The following is a 22,264-nucleotide window of genomic DNA, read 5'->3' as shown; positions in this document are numbered from 1 at the left end:
GTGTGAGAATATATAATTGATGAGTATTATTTCGAGCCAAAATGAGCAGAACACGAGCAAACAAATCTTAGTTTATATTCGGCTCGTTAACTTAGCAAACGAGCCGAACAATAGCTGTTCACGAACAATGAGCCGTTTTGACAGCCCTAAGAAAGGTTGAGATAGACCTACAAAGACTTGGGCATATTGTATAAAAAATAATCAATGTATATAAATGTTTTGGCCACTTGTTAAGCATTTCAACCCTTATTTTTTCTATTGAAGTCGTTTTTAAGATGTAAAAGAATTCTGAAAGGTAACAAAACATTCCAAATGGTTATAATTTATGCATAATTAATTTAGCATGTTAATTGGGTGCTTTAAAATAGAAGTAAGATTTAAGTTATTAATTGTATTGTCTCAATTAATCTCATTGAATTATTAAGCAATATTAAGCCTTTTTTTTTAGAATTATGTCTCTAATTGACTAATTAGACAAATTAGTTCATCCCGTTTTCAGCTAAACAGTGACATTGTTAGCGAATTAAAATTAAATGAGTTGTTTGGCCTATGAACTACTTGAATCCTTTTGATCAAGCAATGAGCATTACTCTTTTTATTTTGGATAAGTTACTGCCGAGGTGTTGGGAGGGAGATATAACTCAATCACGGTTAACGAAAGTAATAGAAAAAAAAAATCATCTTACCATATAAACCTAGAAATGTGTTCATCTAAGTGATGGCTATGTTTTGTTGTAGCTTCTATATATGTAACTAAGATTTGATTGTCGAGTTTTAATTGCTTATCATGAAGGCTAACTCACAATTAAGAATTTTCTTTGTAGTAAAGAATTAGGCATCATAGCTTAAAATAAGGTTTAATTTCTTTCTCAATAGATGAAATTCCTTTTTTTTATATGACACTTCAAAAATGAAATATGATGTTTGTTTATATATCATGAAAGGAGAAGAAGATGCAAAGGAGGAAATAACTATAAATGTACTTTATACTCCAACTTTAAACCCTACCATAATCTTGTTTTTATGTAGTCTGTTTCTTCATAAAAGACAAACTTTCATTTCAAGCCCTTTTGTGCCAACCCTATGTTGGAAGTATATCAACATTATCAATGGTCTCATCTGAAATATTTGGGGATATGTTTTAAGTATGTCCAAGATTTTTTCCTGTGCCACTCCAAACAAGAATCATTGTAATTTTGAAAGATTTTAAGTGTGAAAGAGCATTTGATCATCTTTTTTCCTACTTGTAGATGTTTATTTTTTTCATAGCAAAACAAAATTACGCTTTTATTTATGATAGTTTCCGAGATAAACCTTATGAAATACATGTAATGAAATCTGCCGTTTAAAATTGATTAGTGAGCACAATTATGTGTGCATTTTTGTATTTTAAGCGAATCATATGAAATTGTTTTCTTTTCTGTAGGAATTTTCAAAACTTGTTGCTAGACAAGCAGAGGAAGGAAAGGTATTGTTTTAATAACATTATTTCATACTATCTTATGAAGATTCTAATTATATCCTTCCCTTGATTTTTAGTTGTGTGAATATTCATGTTTTTAAGTTGTCAGTCTTACATTTTTGTTCATTCTTGATTAGGTGGGAATATTTTTCTTTGTCTATCTCTATAAAAGTATCCTATTTCGGATTCATAATTAACATTGAGGAACAACTGGTCTCTTATACTTTTCATTATCTTCCTACGTGATGCTCTAATTTGGTTTAGCTTTAACTTCAGTTTGAAGTGTATTTTTATGTGTATTAATCTTTCTCATAGATTCGATACTACTCATCTAGTGCATAACATTTTTTTTAGCACTTTACTCCTTGAAAAACATGCACGATGAGAGAAGTTGGGCATATATTCATTGCTGATGGTAGTCATTTGGTTTAAATTAAAATTTGTTACAATGAAACTTAGCATACATAATTTTGATCCATAAAGAATTTGATTAACCTCACAAAATAGGTTTCATTCTTGAATTAGTTAATAATAATCACATTCTAGCCATGCATTCTTAAACAGAGTTGTAAGCATAAGAAAAATATTAACCAATTTAGTCATTTTGAGTCGCATCACAAAAATTCAGAGGCTTGTTACTCTGTGGATCCACAAATAAGGACTTGTTTTAGGGACTTCGAGATGCTTTTAGGCATCTAAATGAATTTTTGAAGTTTAGGTAATAGACTATGTTTTTGTTTTCTTGTAACACATGCCTCATAATTCCTATGCAACTAAGTTGAAGTCTTTGAAACTGAGGGTTTTATGGAATAGGATTCGGTCCACGGACCACAATGAGGCCTTCTAGTTGAAGAATAGAGATTTCTTGTTTTTCATGTTAATTTTTGGAAATATAAGAGAGTCAAGTCTGGTACAAGGGTTCCAATGATGCCTTCTAATTGTTCATAAGAGATCCAATGGCTTTCGTATTAATTATGGAAATATATTATGTTTATTTAAGAACAATAGCCTAGCTTTTGATTGACATTTTTGGCTTGATTTGCTTAACTGATTAAGCTTATGGATTTTATTTTATTTTGCAAGCCAATGGTTTCTTTTCAATTTATGATTTTTTTATTTTCACTAGGTTGATTTCCTATGTTTTTTTTATTTTAGTTTATTTAAATTCTTAATGGTTTTTTTTAGATGGTTTGATTTTGTAATTTGATAATGTTATTTATTTGATTTTTTAGTTGATTTTATTAGTCTCTCTTCTCATGGACTCAATTTGAATTAAAAAATCTCTCCCTCGTCAGCTGGAAGCTGGTAATACTATCCAACGTCTTCATTTTCTTTTGTTTCATTGTCTATTTCTTCAACAACTCCTTGCTCAATGAAAGAGATCATCCTACTATTTGGGTAGTCCAACGTAATGTGACCAAAATCATAACACTTGAAGCATTTTCTATCTGAGATGGATTTGCGAGTGCTAGCAGTCTCCACATTTTCTCTATTATGGATTCATTTCTTTTCTTTTGGGGTTGGTTTGGGTGCTCCACTGCGTGTATTCTTGCTGCCTGATCCGATGGTCAAACCCTGTCTGAAGAGTTGTGATCTTGATACTGTGGTGTTACCTTTCCATCTTTAGGGCTAAGGTCTAAACATCTTGTAATGTCTAATAAGGCTATAATTGTATCATGTTGCCAATTGATGGTCTCAATCTTCTTAGATATTAAACTATGATATTCTCCTCAGACCACTAGCTCACATTTAACATGAGTTGCTGGAACACAATGGTGTACTTTACTAGTATATCTTGCTGCTCTAAATGGTGAAGTCTCAAAAATATATCCCGTGTAATTTTCTGGTAAGTGCTTGCATTGGATCTTCCTTTTTGTCTTAGTTTAGATAGTGGTTTTACTTTTCCTTCCCCCTGTCGAAGATGCTTCAGGTTTTCCCACAATAACAAAACATTTTTCCTAAATTTAATAGCTGTTATATACCCCTTCTGTTTAGTGGAACTCTTTATACTCTTGTTCCACTATCTAGAACCACTCGATGAACTCATCCAGATCAATATGACCGCCAAAATCCCACAAATCAAACTTTACTTCAAGGTACTGGATTCTCTTCTGATATTCCATGCCAAATCGTTGGGTTTTTGATTCTTCATCTCTGTAAACCATTTGGTGGAAGGGATTTACTTTTTCCTCTCAATCTGGCGAGTCACTATTGTAGTTATAGGTGATCTTTTCAGGTTTTCTTCTCTCAAAGACGAAAAATCTTTGTTATAATTGGAGGATTTTCCGTAGCATGTATTCCATAGTAAGTTTTGATACACCTCTTTACTGATTTCTCTTAAGCGGTGTTGTGTTATTTTCTCTTTATTAGAGTTTCTACAAATGTCGAATTCCAAATCAAATGTTGGTTTTTCAAAATTTAGGAGCAGGGTTAGGAATTACGGTAGGGATGATTAGGATATGGTGAGGATTTAGTGATTTTTTTATGTCAAAGATTATGGATTTTTTTGTTTGTAAGCAAAATAAAGACAAATCCCTAAAATTATAAGATTTCTCGGGCCCTGATGCTAGATGACATTGTTCTAATGCTCTTAGAAGATGTCTTGGAAATAGATTTAGTGGGAAAAGGGCTGTGAAATAGTGTGAGGATGATAATATGCAAGTTCGATGGTGTTTAGAAAGGGTCTGAGGTAAAATCTGCTATTGGACAGTAGATTCGGCGTTCATCACCAACTATCCTGGCTGAAAACAACATAGAACCCACGAAAAGACGTGATAAGGATGTTGAGGAGGTTCACCACCTGTTCCTACACAATCTATAGACACACCACCTACAAAAGAAAAAAGTGCTACAACACTTCTTAGGGTAGAAATCAAAGATAAAATTTCTAAAACAAAGGCAGATTCAAAAGTCTGCTAAACCAGAAAAATAACAACATATTAATAATTTCCTAATAGCAAATGACCTAATGAGAAAACAGAGAAATGAGAAAGAAAAAAAAATGTAAGAAATTTTGCTATACTGAAAACATGACTGTCTCGTGCGAAAGACATCCTGCCATTGCGGGATTTACTATGCTGAAAACATGACTGTATCTCATACGAAACATCATCCTGCGATTGCTGGATTTACTACGATTCTGCGGAATAACAAAATTTCACTCGGGACTGTAGCGGGATTTGTGATTCTGCATAATCCTGCAGAACCAACTCCAGCGTCACTAGATGAGGTCACCCATAGCTAGAGTGTAATCTGAGCAATCTCTAAGCTAGCCCGGAGGTCCTTATAGTCAGCTGGGGTAAAGTTAGGTCATCAGGGGTATGGGGGCGGTGGGGGTTTAGGGTGGAAGGGGTGCTTTCTGATCTAAGGCTCTGTCAGGTCAATCAAAATTGCATTAATTCAATCATGGGCCCTAGATAACTTGATATTAGTGCTTCCTTTACCTCATAGATGACAACATGAGCTTGCCAAATTGCATCATCATTTCCATGAGTTAATTCATAACATGTGGTATTAAATTTAAAAGTAGGACATTTACATATGAGTGCACAATTCTAATGTATTTACATATCTCACACCTAAAATTTCTTATTTACCCATATAGACTCAAATCTTAAACATCACATCATAAGTAGCCTTATTATCACTTTTAAAAGGTGAAATGTACCTTTTAATGCATATGTTTAAAGCATCGAAGTGCTATGTACATAAATATGAATGTTTAGGTGTGAGATATGTAAATACATAAGAATTTTGTGCTAGATATGTAAATTTCCCAATTTAAAAATGTTTCTATTGTTTCAAAATTTCTAAAGCCATAACTTATTACATTTTATTTTTCATCATTCGGATTTCTTTTCTGAAAGAGGTTATCTATTCATAATAATTCGTCTTATTAATCATATGTTTCTTTGTAGTTTGAATCAAATGTTTCTCTGTAGTTTGCCAATTATTTAAAGAAAACAGTTCAATCTCTTAAATATATTACTTGAACTTTTCTTCATGTTTTCTTTTTCTTTGAATTTTCTTTAGTTTGTCTATTGGATTGAAATTTCTTCATTACTATATCATGTTGTGTTACCCATTGGTCATATGCAAAATTTGTATGAAAATGTTTGTCAGAATCTTGTTGCTAACCATAATAATTTTAAGTTTATTATAGACATTAATAGAAGATATGTAAAATTTATAAATAGTGGTTATGGTTTGTTTGAATGCTAAATTTTTTCCTTCATAAACCTTTTAAATTTGCAGCATGGAAAATAATGACATATAATGTACAATTGATTGGGACGAATGAATATAATTTGAGATTTACGAAAATTTTGGTATCATTCCAACTTTAATATTATCTTTTTTGAATTTATGGAATGAGCTACCAATTAATAGTGTTTTTTTTTTTTGGAGTTGAGGGTTACACTCAACTGTTCATACTGATGTGTTGTGTTGTCAAAACAGTTTGTTGTTCGCGAACAGCTCATGCTCGGCTCGTTATGTAGCCCGTGTTTGATTCGTTTGCTAAGCAAACGAGCCAAATATGAATAAGTTTTTTGGGCTTGATATATAAACGAGCCAAACACGAACAAAAATTTGTTCATTTGTGTTTGACTCGTTTTGACTCAAAATAATTAAATATATATATAATGATTATTACTTTTAAATAATTGAATTGACTACAAGGCTATAGATTTATAATCAATTAAAATTACTAAATTAAAAATAGAATAAAAATACATTAAATTCTATTTAAATGAATATTTTAATATAAATAATAAAATTTAAATCTCGCCCCCTACTCTTAACTTACTATAGCTTTGTGATTATATATGTCAACCCCCTTCATCTAAACAAAAAAAAAAAAATCTGACGGGTTCTTTCATCTAAACTGAACTAGTCCACGGAAGAGCCGATCGCTCCTTCCAGTATGGATTAGCGCCTCCTTTTCATAGGGGAATCCAATCTGAGTTATCTTGGGCTTATATACGTGTTTCATTTATCTTAGGTTTTTAGTTTTGCCTTTAGTTTTCTAGCAGGATAGCCACCAACATCCCTTATCCCCTCCTAAGGCTGTATTTGAAAGAGAGAAGGAGCTCAGACTATAACTCATTTTGAGGTGATGATTTCCTATCATTCTGCTTCCCCCACAAACTCCCCTCTGTTGCCGCCGTTGCTTTGGCCGTTGCCGATTTTCAAAAATCGAGCCTGAATTATTTTTTTGTAGTCGGACTGCCTTGAAATAGGTAATTTTTTTTTAACTAGAGAGTAAATATGCTATTTCTTGTTAAGGCGCTTTTCGTTGACATTTTGTACAGGCTTCATCCATCTTAAGAGTGGCTAGAAATGGGGTGACAGTAGGAAGGCAGGTGATTGGAAGGGTGTGGATGGTTGGGAGGTCAATATTACCTAAAGCAATGTTGCGGCGACAGCTTAAGAGTGGCTAGAAATGGGGTGACAGTAGGAAGGCAGGTGATTGGAAGGGTGTGGATGGTTGGGAGGTCAATATTACCTAAAGCAATGTTGCGGCGACAGTCCATCTTAAGAGTGGCTAGAAATGGGGTGACAGTAGGAAGGCAGGTGATTGGAAGGGTGTGGATGGTTGGGAGGTCAGTCCGACTACAAAAAAACAATTCAGGCTCGATTTTTGAAAATCGGCAGCGGCCAAAGCGACGGCGGCAACAGAGGGGAAGTTGTGGGGGAAGCAGAATGATAGGAAATCATCACCTCAAAATGAGTTATAGTCTGAGCTCCTTCTCTCTTTCAAATACAGCCTTAGGAGGGGATAAGGGATGTTGGTGGCTATCCTGCTAGAAAACTAAAGGCAAAACTAAAAACCTAAGATAAATGAAACACGTATATAAGCCCAAGATAACTCAGATTGGATTCCCCTATGAAAAGGAGGCGCTAATCCATATTGGAAGGAGCGATCGTCTTCCGAGCTGGGAGCTGAATTGTTTTTTTGTAGTCGGACTGACCTCCAATCACCTGCCTTCCTACTATCACCCTGTTTCTAGCCACTCTTAAGCTGTCTCCGCAGCACCCAACTACATCTAACCTGCTTTCTCCCCCTTCCATACCTACAACCTGCTGTCAACCCCCTTCCAGTCCCTACAAATTGTTGCCAGCTTCCTTTCCAGTAACCTCCCGTTTGCCGCCGTTTCTTTCCAGCCACCTCGACCTAGTTTAGTTACTATTTCCCCTTTAACCACAATACCGTTGTCTTTATCATTAGTCCTAGTTGGGCTTTGTTCTATCTTTGTTATTTCTTATAATCTCAATTTGTTTTCCTTATTGGATTTGGGTTAACTCCAGTATCAGATTTATTAATAGAAAATGAATGCATGAAATCTTGAAGAGGCAATGGCAACATGACAAAAGGATTAAGAACTATGAAATGAAAAAGCAAAAACTTATCCACAAATTTTCACATTCCTGAAATCCAACCAAATTTTTTTTATAAAATTCACATCCGATAAAATTGGAACAATAAACACGACTCTAAGAATGCCACACATATATCAAAAAATGGGGTATATTTTAAAATTCTAAAAAATTTAACTAAATTAGCAAATTTGGGTATTACAGAATATTTGCATCTTGTTGATGTCTGCATTTTTTCAGTTTTTGTGCTCTAACATTTCCTCTTTATCACTCTCTAACTTGTTATCAACATCTTAATAATGACTTTGAATTCTTTCGGTGTTGAACTAGCTAAACAAATTTAATCTATCCAAAATTTCTCCACACGCATTATGAAAAAAGCTTATTGAACAAATGTTTATCTGCAGGTCGCTATCAGAAATATAAGGAGGGATGCAATAAAAGCATACGAGAAACTTGAAAAGGTATCCCTAATCTTTCTTTTACTCCAAATTTTATAGCTTGCGTGCTTTCAAGGCGTGGAACATGCTCAATTTCTTCACCCCTAATGGGAGAATTTAAGCAGACGACACCACAATTATAAGTGGATCAAAATTAGTTTTTCCTTAAAGCAATAGAAAACACACTAATAATCTGACATTAAAAATGCTTTCAATAACCCAATATTAAAAAAAGAAAAAAAAGAGCTAGGTAGTTGCACAAAACCTAGCACAACAATTCAAAGCAAAAAACTGTTGCAAAAATAATTAATGTTCATATCTTGTTATGATGATTCACCGATCATTCTTATTGGTTCTACAATGTCACAGGATGAGTTTGTTAAATAAATTCATTCTTTAACAAGTAATAATATTTTAAAAATGATATAATTACAGCATCAACTAATTCAAATTTGTTTATGACAAATCACTTTGAATTGACATTATAAAGCTAATATAATTATGCAATGCAGTCCTTAAACATGTTAAAAATAGCAGGTAATACAATTAAATGCTAAAATAGTAATTAGCATCCACACCAAACACATGTATATAAAACTGTCTCAACAAAGTTATAATATATAATACATGTTATTCTCTCATAGTACCTTGAGTTTAAAGAAATGCTTATACCTTTAATTTAAAAGAATCGTAGCTTTTCATATCAAGCTCGTCTATCATCTAAACCATTAGCATTAAATCGTATGTATGGTAGGAGAGATTAAAATTAAAATTAATGCACGCCTTAGTATATATACATAATTTTTCTTTCAATTGAAACTAATATATACATTAAAATTAATGTTTCTTCAGAAGAAGAAAAACCTTAGGTTGATATATTTGATAGCAAAAATTTGATTTACAGGAGGAAGGTTGCAGCTGATAGGTATTAGTTATGATGTGTTTGTGGTTTCTTTTTATTGTTTCTTTTAGATATGGATATATTGTTCATTAATGGTCTGAGATGTGGTTTTCAGATTATGTTATTATTTTTAGATGTCTAATTTTATCGCACTTTGTGGATTAGTGACTTTTTTTATATATTGGAAGCTTTTGAAAAATTTTGTGGAAAGTAAAATGAAATGTTAGTACTGTTGAACCTCAGTTCCCTCCTTAGTTATTTCTAAGCATCGAGCGGAGTTATGACTTGCAGATCACATGCAATGCTCCCTTACTCTTCCTCTTCTTCCTTTGAATAGCAAGCGATTGAGCCCTTCGTATGTGGCGTCGAAGCCTATTGTTTGGTTTGGTCTTCACCTACAAGGATTCGACCTTCCTTTCTCATCTTCTCTTTACCTACGACATCATCCTTCCTCCCACGCATGAGAAATCAAGTATCTCCACTACAGTTGTGACGCTGTCTCCTTGCCCCATACGCACACAAGTTCCAATTCATTGTTGACTAATGCAGACTTTCTTTCCTCACTCCAATGCAGCATCGACAACAAGGACTGAGATGTATGCTACCTTCTTCCTTCTGGCTCTTTGTTTCGTCTTGTTTCCTGCTTCTCGTTCAATTTGAAACGTAATGAGATGATGGGTACTCTTTTGATTTCCCACAAGCGGCACTTCTCCTCTAAATGATGCTTGTCTTGGTAAATGCTATTATTGTACTATTTTTTAACCAGTTATTACATTGGAATGCTTTGAGCAAAGATTGATAAGTGAGATCATCTTCAAATAACATGAACAAACTTAGCTTTACCCCAAAGTGATATTGAATGGTTATAAACTATATATACCATTACAACTTCATTTCATGAATATTTGATTTATGTAGTAATCATCATGATAAGGATTATAAATCATATGCACTACAAATATGAGCAAAGAAGTTAACCACAAATAAATAATGCATGGGATCAGTAATTTACTAAACAATGGATGAAGCCTGTAGGATCAGTAATTTACTAAACATGGATGAAGCCTGTACAAAATGTCAACGAAAAGCGCCTTAACAAGAAATAACATATTTACTCTCTAGTTAAAAAAAATTACCTATTTCGAGGCACAGTACTTGAATCTGATGCTCCTTTGGGTTTCACAAAAATAACACTCAAGGTTGGTTAGAAATAGCTTTTACACTTCTGATGAACTAAACTGCAAAACACCTAATGATGCCAAAATTTGTTGATATAGGGAAAACAAATTTTAGTGATATTTCATCTTAAAATTCATGATTTTTGTGTTAATCAAACCCTTTTTTCATAAATCAAATTTTAGTAAAAAGTAACTCTTAGGGGGTGTTTGGTTGCACCCAAGATTTAAGTTAAATAGGATTTAGTAAATCCTGTAAACTTAAAATTTTCAAATCCAAATGCGTTAAATCCAAATTAATATTTGGTTTGATTAAGGTTAAGTTCAGTTAAATTCCTTTGAAGTGTTTGGCAGCGAAGGAAGCGACAACTCACGTGTGTGTTTTCTTCCTCATTAAATCCGTTAAATCCATCTAATAACCGGATTTAATAAATCCAGGATTTACTTCAAAGTGGAGGAAAAATCAGATTTGAGCGACAATGGAATTTAAGGTTTATTTTTTTTTGCATTTGGTAAGTTTACGTTAAATCCTAACGTAAATCCTGTTTAAAATGCGTACGAAACTCTCTCTTTATTTACCTAACATAACATGTAAGTGGATTCATTCTCAAAATCAATATTCATGTGTTTGATTTAATTAATTAAAATCAACTATTATAGTAGAAAAGTAGCACCTTACCTGATTGAAGTAACATATTTGACTGATGAGCCAAGCTTTGCTTGGATGTAACTTGAATTGAGTAGAGTCTATATAGAATTGAGCTATTTCGAGATTGAATCAAAATGCATATGCTTGTGTTCATTAATGCTTATATACATACTTATGTATGCATTTACAGTTGAATTAATATATACTTGCATCAACGCATATATATGAATTTAAACAAGTATGAGTGTAGAATTGACTAGGAATTTGTCTTAAGCTCAAAAATTGATTGAAATCATGAGCTCTATTTGAAGTAAACAAGACATGTTTTGTTCTAATCAAGATTATATCATGCCTTCTTGATACCAGAGTTAACCCAAACTTTAATAGAAAAACATATATCATTACTTAAAACAATTAAGCGGTTACAATCAACGCACTTAAAGGAAAAATATAACAGCAAGACACCCGAAAATCGGAAATAGCAACATACATAACACAAATAATCAAACTAGGGTTGGATCTCGGGGTGATGGTGATGATCGATAAAGTTTTGGCCCTTCGACAAGGTAGGGAAGGAATGGGCGAAGGCTGGAAGGCGCGGTAACAACAAAGGGTGTGGACAGCGACATCCAAGGGCGGGAGTTGCGGCAAGGGCAATAAACTGGAAGGACAGGAATGGATCGCTGTGTGGCTAGAACAATAGAAAATAATAGAAAAAGGTTGTTTCCTGGTGGTTGCAGTGAGGGAGAATGTCGGCATAAGCGAGGGGGGATGCGGGGAATTGCAGGACAGTAAAAGGATAGCTTTCTTGGGTGGCGACAACGAGGATAGTTGGCTGAATGGGGGAACTGCGAGGAAAAAAAACAATGTGGGGCTATTTGGGGGTGGCTGCAATAGTGGAGGGCAATTAGGAGAGACATAGGGAGGACGTAGAAAGGGATAAGGAAGATAAACACCACTTTGGGAGGGAGATATAATCGGAGCACCACCCAAACCCTCAGATACCATCCTTGAAGGGAGAACGGACGCTATCAACTGTCTTGTCAGAAATTTGGGCCAAAATTGAATTTTAAATAATAACACATCACATATATAAGAAAAAATAAAAAAAAGAATGAAAGATAACGGGAAAGAAAGCATAAGAAAGGAAAATAAGATTATTTCAGATCCCCCCCCCCTCCCGATATATATTTTCGTGGTGCTGTAGCACCTAGTGTATCGAGTCTATGGTAAACTCCTACGTTAATCTCTCGGAGTTGGGGAAGTATCAACCCCATCCGTCTGTCTCCTCATCATATGCCGTTAGTTCGACCACGTTGAAGGTGGCAGAAATATTGTAATCTTCCGGTAAGTCAATTTTATTAGCGTTGACATTCGAAAGCTCATATTGATAATATATGTATACATCTTGTTTTGGCACAATCATAAATGGAACTTTATGTGGATGAGTATTCTCATGAGCCAACCCTCGAGCCATTAAATCTATAATTGGTTTCTTCCACATTTCGTACTTGTCTGAGTGTATCTGATAAACAAATATGTAAGGAGGAATTCACTCAAGTGAAATCTGTGGTAGACCAAATCACTCACTATTAACCACTCATGAGAGACATCTTCTTCACTGATAGGATATGCATCCCATTGAAGAATTTCCTTCCCCATCAAGTTCCCAAGATAAATTTTAACGCTGGGGTTCATCCCTCCTATATGGACATTTGATGATGGGTACAATACTCAACTGAATATAACATCTGAATAACTCTATGTAATCTTCTAGTCATGGCACAAAAAGACCCCATTTTCGACGTTCTGGACCTCCCTTAGTAGGAGAAACTCAGAAAATATTCTATAGATTTGAATGGTTTGAATTTTTTATCTGGGGTTGTCACATCTTTGATGTCTGTTCCTCCAACTCAAAACTAACTTGGACACTCACCGTGAAGTTGGTTAGAGTCTCTCCAATTCGCTTAGCTGGAAATATATGCATATTTTCCTCCCTAACTGGATGCTTGCCCTCCTTTGTTTCCTCACCGTGTGTCTACTATGTCATTACCAATTTTTCAAGAACGCTTCGCTCGGTGAAAAAGATTACCCCCCGATTGTCCAGTCTGATTCAACATGCCTAAATTTGTGGCACTTGTAACACTTCCCAGCTGTGACAGATTTAGGGATAAAGATTGGTTCCACCTGTTCTCCACTCTGAATCAGTTTTTCTTCTGATGGGGTCTTCTTGAGTGTACTTTGACTATAAGATGCTTATGTTGAACTCTTCCTATAAGATTGGTGGTTGCCCTGTGATGTGGTCTCTCCAGTTCTGAAGCTAGGGTCTGAACATTCTGTTTGTAGTAATCTGGTATGAATTGGTGCAGTATCTCCAGCTTCATCTTCAGATCTCTCGTTCTCCCTTTCGATTCTCCATATCATGGTTAAGGGTAATCCCCAATGTGTTTCAGCCTCAATGTATGCAAGCCTCCACTGAAGTCGGCGGATCTCTCGTTGTATGTCTTCATAGATAAGCTAAGGCATGTAAATCCTTAGTGACATGGTTAGGGTTTAGAGTTGGGAGGTAAAAGTTGGTGAAAAAAAATGATTTAGGATTGCTGATTTTGTAAGGCAGTAAGAGAAAATTACGATTAGGTCAAAGTTTGGCTATGATTTGGAAATAGGAAAGCAAATTTTTTGTGGAGGGGTAAGGCGGGGGCTGAGAAACCCTAGGATGAGACTAGAATTAGACTAGCTTTGATACTTAATGATACCATAGTTAACTCAAACCATAACAGAAAGACAAATATTTTTATTTGAAGCAACTAAGTGGCTACAATCAACACGTTCAAAAGAAAAAATATAACACGACGTTCGAAAATCAGAAGTAGAAATAGACACAAATAATCAAACTAGGGTGGGATCTCGAGGTGGCGGTGGTGATCGACATGTGGTTGGCCCTTGGATGAGGTAGCAAGGAGTGGTTGAAGGCTGGAAGGCGTGGCTATAACAAAGTTTGTTGACGGCGGTAGCGAATAGGAGTTGTGGCAAGGTCAACAATTTATAAGGAGAGAAATGGATGGTTCGGTGGCTGGAATAGCATAAAATAATTGGAAAAGGTTGTTTCTGTGCGACTGCAATGAGGGGGCATGTTAGCGAAAGCGACGGGGGATTTGGGGAATTGTAGGACAACAAGAGGACGGCTATCCGGGGTGGCAACAATGAGGACAGGTGGCTAGATTGAGGAAACTGCAAGGAAAACAATAAGGTGCAGTTGTTTGGGGGCAGCTGCAGCCATGGAGGGTGGTCAGGAGCAACGTGGGATGTGGAAAGTGATAGAGAAGATAAACCACACATCGGGAGAGAGATACACCCGGAGCAGCACCCAAGCCCTCGGATATAGCTCTCGAAGTGATATACTTTTGAAGGAAATGACTTAAAAAGAATGAAGGATAATAGAAACAAAAGCATAAGAAAGGAAAATGAGATTATTTCGGCGCTTCCCACTATATATATTTTTGCGATACTGTAGCAACTACAGGACCACGTCCACAGTAAGCTCCCGCATCAATTCCTTTAAAGGTTGTTTGGCTGCAAGTAGGATTTAGTAAATTTTATAAACTCGAATTTGGTAAATCTAGAGGTATTTAAATCTTGAAACTATTTGGTATGACTTATTTTGATGTTGATTAAATCTGTTTGTCAACTCATTTTATGATTTAAGTCCGTTGGTTGAAATATGTTAATGATATAATTATTAAGTGTAATTAAATTTAATTTAAATTTTTTATCCTCATTATGTTAATAACTGATTATTTATTTACTAAACTAACTAATAATTAGTAAAAAATTATTAAACTAATTATTCATCAAGCAGTAGTCTTATTTATTCAATAATCATTTATGAGATCAACTAATAATTAAATTTAATTTTATAAAATTAATTAAGTTTTAATCTGTAATTTGATTTTCATTAATTCATCATACCATAGTTACACATAAATTTATATAATTATAATTAACGTCATAATATATTTATTGATTACTAATTATTATTAAATTATTTAAATTAACTCAAAATAAAATTATATTAAATCTCAAAATCTATCTCATTCCCTTTTTGCTGCTCGCAAACATTGCCTACCTCGCTTCAATGACTCCCGGTCTCGTCCGAAGCTATCTTCTACCTTTACCTTCTTCTTTTGTGCCCTAAACAGTCGCAGTACAATCATACTAAAGCTAGCTGGGAAGGCATTGTCGGGATCTTGAATACTCAAATTTCCAAAACTCCCATATATCTCCCCTTTGCACTCCTGCTCTTACTTGACTAACCCTTATCTTGCTCTTCATCCTACCACACTTTGCGTGCTTCAGCTCCTCTACATCCCGTAAAGCCACTTTCCAATGGGGTCTACTAAATCCTAGATTTAAGGCAAAATAAAGAGGAAACAAGATTTAAAATTTTTTGGGATTTGAACTTGTCATTTTTGCTGTTTGGTAGGATTCAAGATAAATCATGCTCAAATCCTGTTATCAAACAGCCTAGTAAGCATTTTGGCTCAGCTTGATATTGGATCGAAGAACTTTAGAGGTAATCTTTTGCCATGATTATTTCACCTTATGATCAGATCATTAAAAGCCCTATCGGATCATGTCAAAAGAGTCCACATGCAGGTATTGAAGTTTAAACTGGGTAGGTCCGCTCAGGTCAAAAGATATACTATTATTACTATTTTAAAGCACAAATTATTACACTTCTTTTCAACTACTTTTAACGTGGGTACTTGAAGAGATTTCTTTTCTTTAACATGCTTCAATTTAATTGGAAGCTATGAATAGTTTTTAACTGCTTTGCCGGATTCTGCTAAACTACAAAGTATCAAATGATTTTTTATAATGACATTGAAATGAATCCTTCCACATTGTATCAAAATTTCGATTTTATACTTTATTGGTGTGATGAAATAGAATAACACCAGTTTAATGCATCCAGTTTTGTTTGAAGTCCAAGGCTTGAGTTTCATTTTTAATGTTTGTCATCAAATTCTTTTCGGAAACATGATTGAATGTTTCCGTATATCTTTCTTTATGTATTATAATATATTTTTACTAAATTAACCTTTAGAGGTCCTTCTGTCCCTTTTGAAAATAACATCTATGGCCATTCTTGCTTCAACAGGTTTTATAGTTTTTACTGTATTGGGTTTTTTTCAGGAAAAAAAGCTTTCCGAAGATAATGTCAAGGACTTGTCTAGCGATTTGCAGGTGAGTACAGATTTTAGTATCTTTCCATTTTAAATCTTTTTCTTAACGACTTTTCTTTTAGATAGGGCTTGAGGACTGTATCATCTATGATGCTTCCTTAAAACATAGTGCTATTGGAGTTCACTTTATCTTTGGTTCCTTATGCAGAAGTTGACTGATGGATACATGAAGAAGCTTGATTCCTTACTCAAACAGAAGGAGAAGGTACATTCGTTATGTTTGTTTCTACAACTTGTGTTATTAGGGCCATTTAACTGTGATAACTACAATAGCATCTCATAGGACCATATAACTAAGACATGAAGCTCGTGTGCTTATTAGATTTTTGATAGGATGGGAGGTTATGTATACACTGCCTTGCTTAAAAGGCCATTGAGACGTGTGCCTTCAGGTGCTTGTCAGACTCAAAAGTGCAAAAAATTTCTCATGACTCGAGTCTTATTGTCTTAGTAAGGCTTGATTATGCCTTTTTTTTTGTCTGGGCATTATGCCTTGATGCATTTGAGACAACCCCTAAATTAGGTTTTGTGTGTGATTGAAAAATTCAAAAAAATAATCTAAGTATGATTACTGGACTGTATTATTAATTTGTTATTTTAATTGAATTATATTGGCTTTAATGTTGAAAGGCACAGGTAATAAAAAAAGGTGTAATGATTGAAAAAGATTTTGGAAATACAATGAGATGGAATCAAATGGTAATAAAATTATTATATATGATGATTCTTCGGAATATGATGAAACTTTAAAGTGGGGATTAGGTCCACTTGACCTTTTAATCAAGGCGGTGAATTTAAATTTTAAGTGAATTTTTATCTTAAATATTATTTTAAACTTTCATTTTATATCAACATACTTTGTGGTTTATGTTTTTATGAAAATAAACTAAATGAATAGATCAATGATTTATGTCACATGTATAAATTATTTTTAAATTTATGATTTTTTTTTTAAATTTTATTTTGGGGTTTATGCCTTGTCTCACTAAGACAATATCTCAATTCTCGATCTCGAAATTTTAACATTAATACATTGTAAAGCTGTCAAATGGCCATGCATCTGTAAAATTTGTGTCATGTACAGTCTTGCTTTGATGAGGTTATAAGTTAATTTCATTGAACCATTCGAGTAAAAGACACAATGTGGACAGTTTTTCAGAGCCTTATTTGTTAGATATACAAATGTTAATCTTTTCTTTTCTTAATGTTGTTGGATTGCCGTTGATTAGTAAATGGGTGTAATAACTAAGTTCTTATTTGGTTGCTCTTATGCCTCATGTAGAAGCTTTTAGAAAAATGTTAATTATCAGCAGCCCTATATATTATTTTGCTCTTTAAATACTGCTTAAGAAACCTTATATTGATTCCTAGTTTCCATTAGGTTTCAATACTTGTTTCATTGAATGGACACAACTCTTTAAATTCTGAAACATAGGTAAAATATACGGACAACTGCTCTAGATAATATAGACGGGTAACAACCCCCGAAGATGTGGCATTTGGCAAATATTCTAAGATGAGATACTTGGAAAGGAGATTATTCCAATGTGTATGCAATAACTAATAAATAATATTAAGTACACAGAAGCATTCATATGCATCAAAGATAACAGGAAAGTGCGACCAATAAACAAGTATTGAAACATAAGGAACATGCAGCTTCTGAAGGGGCCGAGTGATAGTGAGAGAGGGACACTGGGTAAGAGAGTAGGATAGGAATATTGTTAGGTTTTGGAATTTAATAGTTAGAGGGGCATATGCTTGTGGAATGAGTGTTTCACTCAATGATATATCAATTTCCAATTTGTGTCAAAAATGTGCCGAAGTTTTTCGTATGGATAAAATATAATACGCCTAAGTTATCCATGCATAGTAATTTGTACATGAGACAATGATGATGAATCTCTTGAGATTACTTATAGTTCATGTAAGTAGTGCACCTTGTAAAGGGTTCATGCTTATGTTTATGTTCTTGGTCAGCAAACTTGCTTAAATTTTCTGTTTAATTTGGAACTATATTGATGTTGTTGTCAAGAATTTTTATTAAGGATTTTCTTCATGAGAGGGAGGCGCACGAGGCGCAAACATATCAACACTTCCTTCCCGAAGAAGCAACTTGTCCTCAAAGGTGGAAGGAGTGGAATTGCTTTCGAATACCCTCGTAAGACTCTCATATTGCTTCATAACTCGGCAGATCCTTTCACTTAATCAGTACCTTCATTTCTCCTGCCACTCCTCAACGCATCCCTTCGACGGCAACAGTTCTAGAATCTGTTCCATATCCTCTGTCAGCATCGGAGGCAGCCAAGGCGATTGTGGATGATCTCCGATAGTTTGCCTCAACTGTGAAACATGAATGATTAGATGTAGTGCTGACGATAGTGCTAACTTCGTACAGTAAATCGCTGCCCCAATGCGTGTCGTAATCTCATAAGGTCCAAAGTATTGTGGAGAAAGTTTCTCACTCTTTTTGGCTAATGTCTTATGTCAATGGGCTCTCAACTTCGAGTAAACCATGTCCTTGGTTTGATCTACACCTCTCTTGTATGTCCATTAACCTTCCTCTTCATGATTTGTTGAGCTCTCAGTAGGTGCCCCTTAATCTCTATCAATATTTTATGCCTATCTTTCATGTACTGGACAACGCTAGTGTAGTACTATGCCCATAATGTATTAGGTGAGGTGGATTCCATTCATACAAAATCATGAAAGGGGTGATATATGTCGCGGTGTGATATAAAATATTATACCAATATTCTTTCCATGCAATCCATCTGGCCCATAACTTCGACGTATCCGATACAAAACAACGCAGATGTGTCCGCACTTCTGTTGACCACCTCTGCTGACCATCGGTCATTGAATGATATGTTGTGCTCCTCTTGAGGATTATTCCTTGTAGCATGAACAAATACTTCTAGAATTGGCTGAGGAACACCTTGTTCATATCTGATATAATAGAATCTGACATTCCATGCAAAAAGACCACTTACTGTATGAACACCATCACAATTGAGATCGTAGTGTAGGGGCGTCATAATGGGATGAAATGTGCATAATTTCTCAAGTGGTCTCTACCACCGAAATCACCGTAAACCTCTCTTATCATGGTAACACCTCTATAACTTTGTCACTTGTTCCCAAACCTTCTCTGGCAAAGCTAGGGGCTGTAACAGCCCTCTTGGCACCATGGTTAAGTATATCACTCCACCTTGTCTTCTACGTCTCCGCGCATCCCCTCACAGCTGTCAATGGATGATTGTAAGTTTTTTGTACCCCGAAATGTCCCCCAATTGCACAATCATGAAACTCAATAATTTGGGAATGTACTATGATGCCTTTGACAACATGAACCGCCCCTGGTAGAATAGGTGCTCCCCCTCAATGCATAGCCTGGATGATTGTTCGGATCCTGTAGCAACTTCTCCTGTATTTTCCTCAACCCTTTGTCTTGTTTGCTTTCCCGTCTCATTGCTTCCCTATCTAGGACCAAGGGTACCGATAAGATTGTCGGCTGGGGTTCCTCCACTTTCTCGACAGAGCTCGATGGCTTTATTCTTCAATTCTGGCCGGCATTGAATCTTGAAATCATATCACAATAAATTGGATAGCCACCTCTGATGTTCTTCAATCACCGTCCTCTGTTCCAATAGATATTTCAAGCTCCTCTGATCCGTCCTGACATGAAAGTGTAGTCTCAGAAGGTAGGATCGTCACTTATGAATGACCAAGACAGTAGCCATCAACTCCTGCTTGTACACTGACTTGAGCCTTGCCCTAGATGTGAGCATCTGGTTGCAGTAAGCAATTGGCAACAGGTCCTGCGTGAGTATTGCTCCCAATATGTACCCTAATGCATCTGTTTCTTTAACAAATGGTCTACTGAAATCTGGAAGTTCTAATACAGTCATGGCCGCTTTAGATGTTCGAAGGCTTCTGTTGCCGCTTCCCCCCACTTGAAGTTATCTTTCTTCAGTTGTTCCGTTAGTGGTCATGCTATCGTTTTGTACCCCTTCACAAATTAGACATAAGAATCCTCTCAACTCCTTCAAACTATTGGGTAAAGGCCAGTCCATCATAGCCTTGATTTTGGATAGGTCTGCTGTATTCCTGCCCTTTTCATGCCCTAAATACTCCATCTGTAGTTGTGCGAAAGAACATTTCTTCAAATTGACATACATTTGGTGCTCTTTCAACTTTTTCAGGACTGCCCTCAGGTGCTACACATGTTCTGTCTTTATACGACTGTAGATCAGATGTCATCGAAGAAGTTCATGACGAATTTTCTGAGGTAAGGTTGAAAAATCCTATTCATAAGGTGCTGAAATATGGTCGGTGCATTGTTGAGATCAAACGACATCACCAAGAACTCGCAATGTTATTCATGTGTCCTGAACACTTTCTTGTACACATCAGCTAGATTCATCCCAATCTAGTAGTATTTCGACTTAAGATCGATTTTCAAGAAGATGACTGCCTCATAAAGCTCATCTATCAACTCTTCAATCACATGAATACGAAACTTATTCAACATCATCTCCTAGTTCAAAGCCAGTAGTTCATGCAAAACATCTAACTACCATCTTATTTCTTCACCAACAAGATTGGACCGGAGAAGGGGCTCACACTGGGTCTGATAATCCCGACCTCGAGTATCTCTTATATCAACTTCTCTATCTCATCCTTCTGAGTTTGAGGATATCGAGATGGTCTGACACTGATAGGGGGGACGCCCTTCTTTAGTGTAATAGGATACTCGTGCTCCCTTGAAGGTGGTAGCACACTTTGCTGCTGAAAGATGTCCATAAACTGCTATAGGAGCTGCTGGACCCCTTCGGGAAACTCTGTCAATTTGTGATCTTTGACCTCCTCAATGCTCTGCAACTCTACCAAGTAGTTTATCCCTGCTCTAAATATCAACTTGACCGTAGTTTAGAGTGAGGTCATGGTTTTGCATAAGCTAGCATCTCCTCTCAGCATCACTTTCCTACCCTCCACCTGAAACTTCATTGTTATGGATTTCCAATCCACCTTCATCTTCTCAAGCGTCTGCAACCGCTTCATCCCCAGAATTACATTTGTGTTGCCCAAGTTAAAGGGAAAGGAGTCTACCAATTGTAGGCCATGTAGTATTAGAACCAACCCATTGCAAATCCCCGACTTCTCTCCATTATGACACCGATGCTCCTTGTAGCTACCAGCTCCAACCCTAACTTATTCACGACTTGATCTGAGATAAAGTAATGTGTGGCCCAACTATTCACTAGCACCACAATCAGTCGTTCCCCAATTCGTCATCTCACTTTGATAGTGTGATTCAGATTAAATCTTACCACTAAATTGAGGGACACCTTTGTTACATCCAAGTGTAGATACTCCTCCACCGCATCTTCCTTTGATTCCTCACCATCTGGCTCCTCCTGAATTAAACTGATTTGAAGGGAGTGTTTCTTGCAACGGTAACTTGGGGCATACTTCTCGTCAAATTGGTAACATAATCCTTTTGCTCTTTTACTACACTTCTACATCAGTGAGGCGCTTTAAATTTTCCTTAGGACGGGCCTTTGTATTCTTCTCTTTTGGCATTTCTTTATGAAATGACACTGTCTGGGTTCTCGGTGTCATGACCATTGAGGAATTCTTGTAGAATTCTCCTATGTTATTGTCTTTGCTAGTTTTCTTCACTTGTTTATCTGAGCAAGCTCTATCATTTCTCTCAATCGACTTGGTCTCAATGGTCAGATGGCCGCTCGAATGTCGGGCTTCTGGCCCTTTCAAGAAGTTTCTTTCCAGTTCTGCTGCAGAAATTCCCTTCAACCGCCTTGACAAGAGCTCAAACCTCTCGCTGTATTCCGTAACTCTCTCCTCCTAAGTCAGAGCATAGAATTGCTCGTGTAGCTTTCCTTCCTGGATGGCTTGGAAACGATTTAACAAGCAATCCTTAAACTTCCCCCACAAATGTATCAGTTATTTTGCCTTCATCCACTGGAACCACGCTAGAGCTTTTCCCTCC

General features: G+C 35.8%; 1 protein-coding gene across 2 annotated transcripts in view; it reads left to right on the top strand.

Moving 5' to 3' along the window:
• Positions 1 to 22,264, top strand: part of LOC110028835 (ribosome-recycling factor, chloroplastic) — a 48,076-nt gene that overhangs the window by 22,420 nt on the left and 3,392 nt on the right. For both annotated transcript variants that reach the window (XM_020730846.1, XM_020730845.1), the window contains exons 7-10: positions 1,427 to 1,468; positions 8,248 to 8,304; positions 16,202 to 16,252; positions 16,400 to 16,456. In XM_020730846.1, the coding sequence (XP_020586505.1) occupies positions 1,427 to 1,468; positions 8,248 to 8,304; positions 16,202 to 16,252; positions 16,400 to 16,456 (207 nt within the window). The remainder of the gene's footprint in view (positions 1 to 1,426; positions 1,469 to 8,247; positions 8,305 to 16,201; positions 16,253 to 16,399; positions 16,457 to 22,264) is intronic.

The sequence above is a fragment of the Phalaenopsis equestris genome, unplaced genomic scaffold (assembly GCF_001263595.1).
Source record: "Phalaenopsis equestris unplaced genomic scaffold, ASM126359v1 Scaffold000533, whole genome shotgun sequence".
In the NCBI taxonomy this organism is placed as follows: Eukaryota; Viridiplantae; Streptophyta; class Magnoliopsida; order Asparagales; family Orchidaceae; genus Phalaenopsis; species Phalaenopsis equestris.
Note: the sequence above shows the minus strand (reverse complement) of the source record. Positions and strands in the feature narration are given on the sequence as shown.